This window comes from Excalfactoria chinensis, chromosome 10, assembly GCF_039878825.1.
Source record: "Excalfactoria chinensis isolate bCotChi1 chromosome 10, bCotChi1.hap2, whole genome shotgun sequence".
NCBI classification, from domain to species: domain Eukaryota; kingdom Metazoa; phylum Chordata; class Aves; order Galliformes; family Phasianidae; genus Excalfactoria; species Excalfactoria chinensis.
Genome location: NC_092834.1, coordinates 14,195,534 through 14,209,177, shown reverse-complemented (window position 1 = coordinate 14,209,177; position 13,644 = coordinate 14,195,534). Strand labels below are relative to the sequence as shown.

Genomic DNA, 13,644 nt, shown 5'->3' with positions numbered 1-13,644 from the left:
AAATATAGCACAAGTTCCTTGGGAAACACTGCAAGATAAGTAAGAGGTATGAAAGCCTTTAAAACTAAATCCAAACAGAGACAGACCTGTTGCCAGCGAGGAGGAAAACTTGGCAGCTTTGTTTAAAGCTTCCCACACAGATGCTGGAGTCAAAAAAAAACACCCAAAGAAGCTCTGGTCCCCGAGGGTCCTGCCACTCCCCAGGCAAAACCATTCCTTTCCCTGCTGTTCCTCTAGCTCTCATACACATGTTCTCTTTCTCTCTCTGTGCCATTAGTTACAGCAATAACAAATTAAGCTCTACAGACCTGAAAAGAAAAAAAATAAAAAAAAAATACAGGAAATGAAGAGTTAAAAAAAAAAACAACCTCCCACACAACTGCGAGAACCTGGAGGCAAGCCAGCGTCCCCGAATGACTCTGCTCAGTGGCAGCCTGGAGTGCTGCTCCCCCTACTCTGCTCCTCTCCCTGCAGGGCAGGCATGGCCCAGCCCTCTTCTCTTTAATCAGGGAGAGGAGTTCCCCTAGGTATCCGGTTGGTCTGAGAGCCCAGTAACACAGCTAAGTTTATCCTTCGCTTCTAGGGCAATGGCAAAGGTCAGAAATGAGAGCAAAAGAACTGAAAATAATGGAGACAATTCCATGCAAGCACCTTCTCTGTCTAATTCCAAACAGGCAGAGAACAGTTGCACAGTGCAAAACAGGGCAAGATGCCCAGGGTGCCAGGAACACACTGTTCCTTTGGCTGTGCTGCATAGGGAATTGTCCATCCATATGCTCTAACTCGATGGGTCCTTTTTTCCCCTCCCACAGAGCAAAACACATCCTCAGTTTAGCATGGCTTTTGTTTTATACCAAGAAGGCAGCCGGAAAAGCTAGGTATGCTTGTAGAGGTCTGGTTGGTGTGGGTGGGACTGCAGCTTCTAATTTTTAATAGTTGAGGAGGTGCCTGTCGTGTGGTTCTGATCTTTTTCTCAACATCAGAAGTAAACTGATCACAGACTTTAGTAAACGAATTTGTCTGCAATAATTCAGTGGAACAGCTTGCACAAGCTTACTTTCATCTGTGCGGCGCCTTGCCAGAAGTGCTGTTACCGATCTCCAGCAGAGATTGATCTCTCCAGTTTCTGGAGCAGGCCATCCTGCTGCCCACCACTAGGCAGAGGTGTGAAGTATGGCGTATCATGGGGCCTCTCTCCAGATAGTATTCCTAAGTGTTTCGCTAGCTTCCATGGTGCTTACAAGGCTGAACAAAGAAGGGGTGAACTGAAACTTCACCAAGAAGTGAACGCTGATCAGAAAAAGTTAGTGTTAGCGCTCAAATGTTTTGTTGTTATCATTATTGCTATTGAAATCAGATTTACTCAGCCCTCAAAAGCTTTTCGGAGGCCGCCCATGTCCCCCTGCACTCAGGTTCAGTATCTCCTTGTGACTCATGTTTAGCAATTCAACTGCCTTCTTGCCTGCTAGTTTTACAAAAATGCCTGCTAAAGAAAGAAACAAACACAGCCATTTGGGTGCCTCTAGAGCATTTAATTTTAAAGTATTAAGGGTATTGATGCTTGTATGGGAAGCAATAAACAGGTATAAAGGCAGCGATGGGAGCACAGGGCAGGAAAATTAGGTGGGGGAGGGTAAGAAGCATTGGAAAGGGAAGTAGAAGATGCACCGAAGAAGGCGGCCAGCAGCTAAAAATTACAGCTTGGTAGGATCCACACAGACGACAAAAGCTCCGTACCCTGTGGTATTAAGTAATAGAAAGGGCAGCATAGCTTTGAACCACTGCCCTGTAAGGGCTTATTCCCAGAGGACGTTTTTTTGTTGTTGTTGTTGTTTTTGGGGGGTTTTTTTTGGTAGGTTTTTCCAAGCTTGAGTATTGAAAGGTGAAAACATCATGGTGGCCAAATACAAGTTTGGTTTTGAGCTTGTTTTTTTGTTTGTTTGTTTTTTCAACACTCATTTAATTACCAAGCTGTAACAAATAAATCTCTGGCTGGGTTGCAACTAACCTGTGTGGGTCCTTAGATGAGCTTTAAGGTGGGAAGATTTGCCATAAACTTTTTCACACCCCACATAGTGGCATTTGTGCTTTTTCTGGGGTGATCCGGGGTCAGTCCAGCTTCTCCCGCGTTTGTTCTTTTGTCTTGGGCTTGGCTCAGTTACTGCAGCCAGGCTAGTAGGTGTGGTTGCTTTTCCTCCCCCACGCTTACTAGCCGAAGACACACTTTCTTCCCCAAACTCCTTAGGAGCGATAGAAATGTGTATTTTTTCTGTGATATCGAAGGTCTCTGTTTTTTCCCTTTTGAGAGCGGGTGAGTTTGGGACGTGCTGGTTCAGATCTGCTAAAATGCTGGCTACCACCATCAGCGACGATCCATTGTCCTTCCCCGTCTCTCTGACTTCCCACTTCTCTTCTCCGTTCGACGAAGGACGCGTTGTGGCATCAGGCTGGGGCTCGGTCTCCCCTTTGGGACTATGGATAACAGCACGACTGGACATAGAAACAAGGCATTCTGCTGCAAAGTGATCCACGTATGCTGCTGTTGCCATTTTTCATAAGTTCAAAAAGAAATCCAAACTGAAGAGGTGAGAAAAAAGCACTTTTCCTTCTTTTGAAGCAAACGAAAAAACAAATTATGCAAGCAGACCGTGCCTTATTTCTGAAGATCTCTCTGGAGAAGTCCAGCCCGACCCAGCAGCCATCAGCAACGCGCTCCGCTCGTGACGATCACGCCCAGCTCGTCGCTAAATCAGAAAAGCGCTGAAGTCCAACGGCAGAGGGAAAGGATGAGCGGATAGATCCCGGCAGCCTGTTGCTCGGAGCGTGACTTAACGCTGGATTTTCGAGCGCGTCACACGGTACCGACGCGGTTCCCCCGTTCGGTGCGCGGCGCGGTGACAGCGGGCTCGGCTCTCCCCGTTATCGCTGCTCGGAGTGGCCCGGCGCCCCGCGGGGCGTGGCCTGGGGGAACATCTGGCCCTGACGTCACCGCGAGGCCACATCCTGCGCCGAGCAGGTTGGCGGCGCGCGGGGCCGAGCGCTCGGCGGCGCGCGGGCAGGGCAGGGCCGGGCGGTCGCCGCCCGCGGATGAAAGGGAGCGTCCGATTGGCTGCTGGGCCGCCGCGAGCCTCGAGCCACCGCCCGCCGCGGGAGCGTGCGGCACGCTGCGCTGTGCTGCGCCGCGGGCGGGAAGGAGCGGGCAGCGCACGGCTGGAGGCCGCCCCCGGGAGCCGGATGTTGGCGGTGCGGGCTGCGCCCTGCTACGGCCGTAAGGGACAGCTCTGCGTGGCGCCAGGATGCGCTGCCGTGCGGTTGTGACCGGTGAAAGTGCCGGAGAAAAGGAGGGAGGTTTGGTCCGCTGTCCTGCAGATAGAGCGGGAGCGGGGACTGTGATGTGTTGTGACGGGTTTAAGTGGCTCGCACGGAACACACGGTACAAATCTCCATCCTTTCTCTCAAAGCCCCCTCACTGTAGCACATTATTATTATTATTTCCACCTCACAGAGATGACAACGCAGCCAGCTTATAGAGATGAATGCTCGAGTGAATAAGCGGGCTGTGTGCGTGACTAACTCACAGCATCACATCTGAATGCAGAGCTGAGGGCTGTCGGTTTGTGCTCATCTTTGGTTAGAACACGGACTCTGTAGTCTAATGCTTGTGAAATTCTTGCCTGAAGTACAGATGGACCTTTTGTCTGAGACAGCCAGTCGGAATTCAGGAGGGCTCCTTTGGAAGCCTTTCTGGATGGAAAGTTTTGGAGTTTGAGGGGGTGTGGGAGGAAGGGAACATCTGTTACAAGAACTTGCATAGTTCTGGCGTTGAGTAAAAAGTTGGTTTCATGCACGTAGAAATGCCTTATTCAGGAGCAATGTCTGCCTGTGCTACCACTGTGCTTTATAGAAGCTGTGCTTTGGGTTCTCATGCAGCGCTTCCCTCTAGGTCAGGCTCAGTGAGTAACCCACGTCTAGCACCATCCTCAGTGTCTGCTCCCCTCACAGCGCATCCTGTGGTGCTCTGCAGGACTTGAGTCACTGCGGCACAAATAAGGCACGCTGCTCGCGCAGGAGGATGTGGTTTCGTGCTGAACTGAGCCAAATCATTCTGATGCAGGCATGTCATACCGTTTGTTCTGCTGAACGTTCCTCTCTACAGGAAATGTTTACACATTTCCAAGTAAAAAAGGTTGACTTTGGAACGTGCCTATTTATCCCTAAAGGAAAGAGCAGTTACGAAAAGAAACTAATAATAATTTAATAAAGAGAACAATTAATGAAGAGTTTTTGAGTTCAAGCTCCTACTCCTCGTCAAGGGAGGAGGGTTGCTGAAGTAGATTTGGCTGGCAGCTCTTCAGAATTAGCAGCAGATTCACAGCACAATGATAGGCCCTTTCCTATCACCACCTCACCGCTGCCTCCTCTTGCCCTGTCCACAGTCTGTCCCAGCTGCATTGTCCTTAGATCTGCAGCTGCCACTGAGCCTCCTGTGGTCAAAAAGGACCTGTGTAGCCCAGCCCTGGCCACAAGAGAGGTGCCAGCTGGGGCTCTCCAGGTTGTGGCAGCATCAGCCGGCGGCCATTTTGTGCTGCCTTCTGGCTGAGGAGAGACCCCTCGGGCGAGCCGGGAGATGTGATTGGCTGCCCTGCTCTGGCGGGCTCCAGGAGGAGGTGACGGCCAATCAGGGAAGGCCTTACATGCTGTGTGTGACTTTCTGCTGTGGAGAAGACTTTGGGCGCCATGTTGGTTTGGAAGCCTCCTTGGTCCCAGAGGGCTGTTTGGGGCAATATCCAGTGCTCTTTACAGTTTCGGTTCATTGCATGAGAAGGTGGAGCACAGCTCACCACATCCCAGGAGTCTGTGGCCAGAAGAGAGGAGTGCTGCATGGTGTGACAGCATGACCCGCTGGCAGCAGCAGGATGGTGAGGAGTAATGGCAGAGGACGTCCTAACTTTCTTAACAGGTTTGTAGCTTTAAACCTTGTTCTGATGGCTGCTCATGTTTCCTAGCAATGCCTCTCTTGTGAATTTATTAGCCGTAATGCAGTCCACAGTGGGATGAGTGAACTCTCTGGTTCTGGTGCAGCACTGTGGCTGAGAGGCTGCTGTGTGTGTGTGTGGAGCTGCGATATTTGATATTAGAGTGGCTGCGTGCTCATGGCGGGCTGAGCGGGGGGGTTGTGTTTGTGAAAAGTTGCCCTTCTTTTTGTTGGATGAACTCTTTGGGTGTGCCTTCCCTCGTTTGGAAAAGAGCAGTGTTGTGAAGGTTACTCGCAACAGAAAGGCTTTTTAATCTGAAAGAAATCTTAGTCATGTTCAGAAAGATGTGTGTAACCAGGGTGTGTGTTATTCCCTTGTTAAAGCAGGACTGTGAATGAAAATGTGGCTCTGACTTAAGAATAGCTGTCCAGAATAGAAAAGCTTCCCTTCTTGAACACTTGATATGAAAAACTATCATGGTGGGTACAGGAGCAGGGTGTGTTTGTCATCTGGATGTGAAAATTCCAGCTACTTGGTGGACTTACAGCTTTTAAGGGCAGTATTGCAAATATTAGATGTTTCTGTGTGAAATAACAGCCTCTGTACAAGTGGCAGTGGTGAAGAGTCCATTTCTTAATACGTTTCAGTCATGAGGTCAGTAGTGCAAAAAGATCCTACACAAAGTTACCAAGCCAATATACTCTGCCTGTTTATGAACTCCTTTATTTTAAAAAAAAAAAAAAAGATAATGTATTTTCCCAGCCACGTGTCCATGGTTATCATGTGTTGTGCATTTATTAGAGCAAGTGGAGAAGTGAATCCTAAATTGAGCTCTGCCTATATCTTCCTATTTAATTTTCTTTATTTGATGGTCCTTGATGTGCTTTCAGCTGCCCTGTAGACTGACATGAGAAGTGTTCCCTCTGTTATTGGTACTATTTTTTCATACACTGAAATAATTCAGCCTTGGCTTTGATGAGCAGGTTTGGTTGTGTTTTTTGTTTGTTTGTTTTATATTTGTTTTTTCTTCTTAATAAATAATTTAAAGTTTTGTTTAGCTCCATAGGAACAAAATAATTTTATATCAAATCTGCCCTGTTCTGTCACTCCCCAAATGGCTTATTGTTTCAAATTACAGTAATGCTTTGTGAATTTAAACTGTGAATTTAAACTGGTTTTATGAACTCTGTTAACAAGAACTTTAGAAAGGTCCCATACAAATGCCAGATTTGCTTTAAATCAGCTCATACTTAATTTTGCGTGGCCAAAAAAAGAAAAAAATAAATAAAAAATGAAAGTGAGCTATTGCAAGACATTTTTTATAATGGTATAAGACCTATTAGAAGGATGCTATAGTATTGCATGCTTATGAAGGAAGTGGCAGTGAAAGTATGCAACATGCAAAATTAGTTTGAAATGGGAATGTTACAGGTGGGAAAGAGGAATTTTTTTCAGAGAAAAATTTCCAATTCCCAAGAACAGGATAGCGTCTAGGCATTTTATCTAAGCATTTAGATGAGAGTAGCTGACATTTGATCAGCACCTTTCCTGCATGAATTTACTAAAAAGAAAATATATATATATATATTCTATTTTCACATACTTTGGATCTAGTGAGTCTCTTGCAAGAAGTTTAAACCAATGGAGTCCTATGGACTGCAGGGGGTTTGTTGCTTTACAACGCCTCAGGAGACTGGGAAAAGTAAAAGGTCGTGTGGTCCATTTTCGCATTTCAGTTCCTGCACAGTAGTGATGGGATGAAAAGACCTGGTTTCATTCTGTTTCGTCTGCATGAGTAGTTCCTTGTTGGAAAAAAGAAAAACAACTCAAACAAACCCTGAAGAAATAGAATAAAAAGGAAACAGATGAAAATAGCAGATTTCTCTGGCTGTGTTCTTGTGGTGAACCTGAATTCAGTTCAGTTGAATCCATACGCATTGGAAATTTTCCTCAGACTGCTTTTCCAGAATGTTCCATGTGACTTTTAAGGTAATCTGATGGCTTCTGTTGATGGACAGACACTTCTTGGTACTGTTTTCCTCCATTCCAAAACTAGAGAGGTACAGTTTTAATTAGTGATGGCACACAAAATAGCAGAAGACATTACTGGTGTGGCAGAGATAATTAGCAATTAGGAAAATAAACTATGAAGAGAAAAAAGCAACACCTAAGAAGGATTTTGATTCTTTTGGAAGATGGGATAGAAAAGACTTCTGTATTTTACTACAAGAGTTTGTTCGCCCTTGTATAAAGTGGGAAAAGTAGTATAATATAGATGTAAATGGATCATTACATGCAACGTAGTGTTTTCAATGATTGTTTTTATTTTGTGCTACAGTAGCAGACAGTTGTGACCAGTATGTCTATACTGACAGACCAGTGTGTCTAGCAATGCAAGAGGTAGGGAAATGGGGTCTTAACTGGAATTCCACTGGATTAAGTGATACTGCATAAAGTTTATCTATCTTGTACATGATAAAAGCTAGGAAACAAAGGGAAGCACAGTTGTCCTTTTCTGTATTGTGGTATGAAATAACAGTTTAGAAATTACAGATGTGCAGCAGTAATGCTGTGTGCATTTTAGTGGATTTCTTTGGAGAACTCTTAGTGTGGCTGTCCACATGATCATCACAGCTGCTAGACGTGCAAATTATGCCTGTGTATTTCTAAGTGTCTAGACTGATTAGGCACTGCAGGGTCGGGGAAGGGCTCAAGGGTTTTGAATTAATTTGTTTGTATATATTCTCCTCTTGAGAGGAGAAAGGCTTTGGGGGGAAACCCAGTGAAATCATAGCTGCTTGTACAGGAAAATGTTTTACTCCAATGCTTTTGTTTGGAATCCAACATTAGTTATTCTTTTCCTTAATAACTTCCTCAGTTGTTATTTCTTAGATACGACTTCACCACAGGTATGTTTTGAAATGTGAGACACTTAATACCATTTTTTTCCGCATTTATTGATTCTCCATACAGGACTGGTAGTAGAACAAAGCAGGCCTTTCCTGTGACTTCTCTGGATAGATCTATAAAGTAAGTGGTGCACATGAGCTATGAAGAGAAATGCCAGAGGTGTCCATCTCTCACCTCTGAACCTGGGAGCTGGCATCACTGCTAGAATCCAGGTGCCTCTTATTCATACAGGGTTTATATACTTGTGAGGTTCTGTGGCTTATGGTAACTGCAATGGAAAGCCCTGGGGCAGAAGTAGAGCACTTCTTTGTGAGAAGCAAGCTGAATGATGAAATGCAGTTTCTACTTCAACTGTCAGACTTCAGATACAGAACAGGTCACAGCTGACATCTGCTGCTGCTTTGCCTCTTTTTTTCTGCACAATTTCTGAGAGAATTGTGACCAAGAAATGTCATACCTGGGCCTGTGTGTGACTATTTCACTGTTGTTTTTTTCAACCATGAAGCAGGTGGAAGGGGTCTTCCAAGACAGCAGTCCTGTCACTTGCAGTGTTGAGCACAGAGTACTAAAAACTGCTGAATGTTCCAAGCAGGTCTATTCTGTAGTGCACCTGAGTTCCACAGTTCACACGTGAGTGTGTCTTGGTTCTTTGTCACATACAGGCATGCCTTTCTGCTGCATACAAGCCCCTGAATTTGTGACCCACAAATAAGCGTTTCTAGTTCTGCTTCTGAATTCCTTTCTCATCGTTCTTCATTCATAAAGCTGCTTTCTATCATTCATTACCAGAGAGCAATTCAACGAGGGAAAAGTGGCATGTGAGTGAATGAGTAATACTTGGGGACCAGTGTTTCTGAGAAACCCAATCATAACAAAGAAGCAGCTGTACCAGTAAAGGGCCTCCTAACTGTTTGTGTAAAAAAACTTAAGAATATTAGGAAATACAATTTTATGCCATGAAAACTTCATAGAATTTAAACCAATGAAATCCAGTTCCCTGTCTGGCACATATCTGTAAGGAATCAGTTTTTAAAATAAATAAAAAAATAAAGCCCCCAAAACTTATTTCAAATCAAATATTAAATTGAATTATTATATTATTATTAAGGTACAGAGCACGTGTGAAGGTGGAATATAAAATCTTGAATTACTTGATTTTCAGTCTGATCTGCAGGAGTTTGAGACTTGGGTTCAGATTTTGCCACCAGTAAAGCAGTAAGCGATGAAGCTAGTAGTCATGTATTGAGAATGATCATTCCCATTGGAATATTGCATGTTGCCACTTCTGCTAAGCATCTTTTTTATTCAAAACCACATAAAATTCTGGCAAATGTCACAAGGAAGCACTTGGATGAGTGAATTGATCTAGTAGTTTATTCAACAAATGTTGTGTAAAGTTTATTCGTGTTTATGCTTGCAAGCTAGCAATTAATTGCAGGTGGAAATACCATTGCAAAATACCCTGTTTGAAGCAGATTAGCATCAGATCAGCCTACTGAACTGGCCAATGCTCAAAAATTGATGTTTTGTATTTATAAAATCATTATGAAGTGATACAAGCTTTGGTACAATTGACATACAGTGTTTGCTCTCAGGCACCTGCTACCTATGTTTGTATTGGATTCCAAAATGAATTTAGGAGTAGGGGGGTTGTGTTGTCTATTTTGTTTTCTCCAAATTGGGCTCCTGCAGGGAACAAAGAAATTCTTTCACGTTGCATAATGAGCTGGTAAAATACTGATAGCTGTGGGTCCCAGTGGAGCAGAGGTGTGAAAATGGCTGCTTTCCTTGGCAAGCCTTTATTTGTAGTACAAACCTAGACATAAAGGTGAAGGTGAAATGGAGTTTTAACTAGGGTGATCATGTAACAAGGCTGAGCAATGAATTGTTTAGCAAAGTCACTGCACGTTAAAATGCTAAAAGAATAAAATAAGTCTCTGAATAGTCTTTTTCTGTTTAGTAAAGTACACATGTACTCTGCTGGTAGGGAAAACAGGGAAGGTGAGAGAATTTATTTTGCTATTAAATTGAAGGGTGAACTAGAGAGGTTGAGTGACCAAATCAGATTGCTTAGAGACCTCTTGACATTAAAAAGCTGCTGAGAGGTTGCTGAAAAAGCGATCACCCTTCTGTGCAAGTCAGTTCCTTGATTTTTTTTTTTAATTTTTTTTTTTTATGTGTGTGTGTGTATAAGAATTAAAATAAGTGAATCTGTGTCTTACTGATTCATTGAAGCAGAAGAAAGCCTTGAGTTCCTCTCCTCTGGAAACAGTTATTCTGTTATTCACTGAGAACTGAATGTGCTGTTGGACAGTGGCTGTTAACAGGGTTCACTCAGTTCTATTCACCTGCAAGTGGGTCTCTGTACTAGGATGGGATGGAGTTTATTTTCTTCACAACAGCTCATATGGAACTATAATTTGAATTTGTGAGCAAAACAGTGTTGACAGCACGTCAGTGTTTTACCTGTTGTTGAAAAGTGCTTACACAGCGTCAAGGCTTTTTCCTCTTCTTATGCTGCCCCTACCTGGAGTCTGGCGATAGGCTGACTCCAGCTGACCAAAGGAAGGGGTATTCTGTACCACATAGTGCTGTGCTCAGCAATGAAACTGGGGGGAAATTTTCCAGAGGTTGCCGTTGCTCAGGAAATAGCTGGTCTTTGGTCTGCTAGTTGTGAGCAATTGCTTGCATACTAGTCCTTTCTCCTTGGTTTTATTTTTCCCTTTTGTTGAACTGTCTCATCTTAACCCATGAGGTTTCTCACTTCTGCCCTTCCAGTTCTCTCCCCCATCCTGCTGGGGGAAGGTGAGTGAGCAGCTGTGTGGGGCTTAGCTGCCACCTGGGGTAATCAACATTCCTCCTCCCAGTTCTGTCTCCAATAGGCAGTGTCCTAGTGCTCCATTTTGGCTGGTTCAGCCCGGAACATTCTTTAATTCCTGCTCTGATGTGGATTTCTTGGCAACAATGGGAGATTTGCCTGACTTGAGGTTTGGTTGGTTGTTTTTGTTTTTTTTTTTCCCCTTGGTACTTCAGTCAGCTCTGCAGAGATTTATCCAGCAGATAATCCTGCTCACAGAAACAAGGCCTGAGAAGCTAAGCCAACCTTTCTTTCCTATCTGTGAATGTGCATTGTTTTGCTGCCCTGTATTACTGTAAACTGATTCATTGCACGCATTCACCTATATTTTCAGACGTGTGCTAGCTTAAATGCAGCATTTGTACAATTCGTTCTGAACAGAAGCTGTTTATGAAGTTGTGATCTGCTTTTCTTTCCCTTTATAGTTGTTTATTGCCCGTGTTTGCTCTGAGTCTAGACTATCAGTACCAGACCTGTCTCTGGTCTATGCATCCAGCTCCTCAGCTGTTGTGCTTGCATCTCTTACCTGTGTGGCAGTACTATAACTTCTCTACATCTTCATAATAACTTCACAGTACCTACTGTAGCTGAAATGCTAAGTCACAGCTTGAACCAGTGATTGAGCACCTGGTGGGAAAGCAAGGCCAACCCAGGGGAACTCAGGTGCATTTAATTGCATTTAATGCAGTGCACCTGAGTGACCAGAAGGGGTGGAGCCCAAATCCACCCCCTGCTCAGGCCTCATTTAGGGGTTGGCAGTAGAGGTGAAGGTGTCACTGGAGATTCCTGTCTACTTGAGGCCTTCTAAAGGTAGGCAGTTTTTTCTTCCTTTGTTTCTGTGTCTATGGCTGTTGCATTTAGGCTTGTTTTCATTTGCTACAACCTAGGGTTGCGTCACTGTGCTATTATTGCTGTACTTTCCATCACGTTAGAGTATTAAAGCATTACACTTAGCTGCATCTGTATGATCAGTTAGTATATAGAATACAGAGGGGTGAGGCTGTAAGATTATCAAGTTGGAAAAGATAATTGGAGATAAATGAAGAGTGCTCACTGGTGTTGTAAGCACACAGGAAACTCCATGAGGACCAATCTCCAGAGAGAGATCCTTCCTCAGTGGCAGTCAGCCCATAAGTGGGGTGTAGGAGAAGTGGAGACAGGCTCCACCACTTGTGACCACACAACTGAATTGCCTTCATCTGTTCTCCTGCTGCTGACTCAGAGCTTGCCTCAGGTGATCATTCAGAGGTTCAGGCCATGATTCAACAGTCCCATACAGCATCCCAAAGCCTGAATGTCAGCCTTTCAGATGTCTAATGTGTGGATTATTCTGACTGTGATAGGATGAGTTACCCTTCAGCAATTTCTCTATTCCCAAACTAAATCTATGCAGGAAGCTTGTGTTAACTAGAATGAGCCCAATGTTCCAGGATGAGGACTGAGATGCTGCTGTGCATCTGTGTGTTTGCAGAAATGCCTAGGCATAGGTGACAGGTTTTGCTGACACCTGAAAAGCTGGTAGTTTGTGCTATTAAATGGAACGAGTGCAAGACACACCTTTTAGACAGTTCTTTTGTGATGCTTGGTGGCAACAGCTTTGTTTAAAATGACAGTATTCCCTCCTTTCCTGTCTGAGTCGGTTCCTGGTACAGAATGTGTACTGTATCTCTAAAGCAGAGAAGAGCAGTCATGGAAATATGTAATCAAAATGCCAGGAAGCTCATTTGTAGTGTGAAATACAGAAATGTTGAATCTCATTAAGTGCTGTGCAGAAACCTAGAGATACTTCCAGGAAGCTCAAGAAGTGGGGTGATGTGCATTTCATGTGACACTAGGAGCACAAGCGGTACCACCTGGCCATAATGGAACTGACCCACTAGTTTCTTTCTTTTTCCTAGCGTGCCCCTTCTTTATCCTGTCAGTGCTATTCATTTATTAGAGCAGTGGGGCACACAGATGTTTTTAAAACTGGTTGCTTGTTTCGATACCTTTAGTGTAGTTTTGGGGACCTTAGACACTCATTTTGTAAATTCCTGGTTGTGAGTTTTTGTTTTTAAATTGATGGTAGTTTAACTTGTTCTAAAGAAGGGATATGTGCTACAATGAACTGTAGGACAGCAATTCACTTTGGGAGCACTGGAACAGTTTATCTTTCTGGAACGAACACACTGAGAGAAGATTTTCTTGCTCTCCTCGTGGTCCGCATACTATAAACGTCTGAAGTCCTGTAGTATCCTTGAGGAAAGGCTTTCTATATCCAGTGACTATCCCAGAGGCTCAGGCTTAAATAGGCTTTGCTGGGATCAGGGAATGACTTTTCACAGTAAAGCTTTATTCTTGGAGTTACCCCATGTGTTTTCAACATTTGTCATTCAAGCTGATTGTGCTACCTTTAAGGAAGAGACAGCCAACTCTGTAAACAGGATTTGCCAAAGAGCCTATTGGTGCAAATAAAACCTAAAACTTCTTCCTCTTTCCCTAAAGAATTGGTGTGATTGTTTCTGTAACTCTCATAAACCTTTCTGCGTACTGTCCTGTTTTCTTATTTATCTGAAATCAATGCCACCTGGCATGTAAGTATTCAAAGATTGCATCAATCACATATGGGCCTGTCTTTGAGGAAGAAAGGATCTGGTCCTCATGAGAAGACAGAGGAACCAGTGTTGTCACCGTACTGAATTTCCTCATGGAAAAATGAATAAACATCCTGAGCCAAAGTCCCAGAATCTCCATGTATAGTACTTTCATTAGTTTTATTGTTGTTTTGTTTGCTTGGTTGTGGTAGTTTTTGCTAGGAACCCAAGTTTATTTAATCATTTCATGGCTGTTTCCTACTTAATAGGTTTTGGGTTTGGTCTGTGAGTTCACCCAAATCTGACAGCACAACTTAAAATCAAGTAA

General features: G+C 44.0%; 1 protein-coding gene across 1 annotated transcript in view; it reads right to left on the bottom strand.

Moving 5' to 3' along the window:
• KLF13 (KLF transcription factor 13) overlaps positions 1-3,006 on the bottom strand; it is a 33,710-nt gene extending 30,704 nt beyond the window's left edge. Inside the window, exon 1 of the mRNA XM_072345723.1 lies at positions 2,009-3,006. Coding sequence (XP_072201824.1) covers positions 2,009-2,549 — 541 coding nt within the window. The 5' untranslated portion in view covers positions 2,550-3,006. The remainder of the gene's footprint in view (positions 1-2,008) is intronic.
• Positions 3,007-13,644: the final 10,638 nt, after the last annotated feature.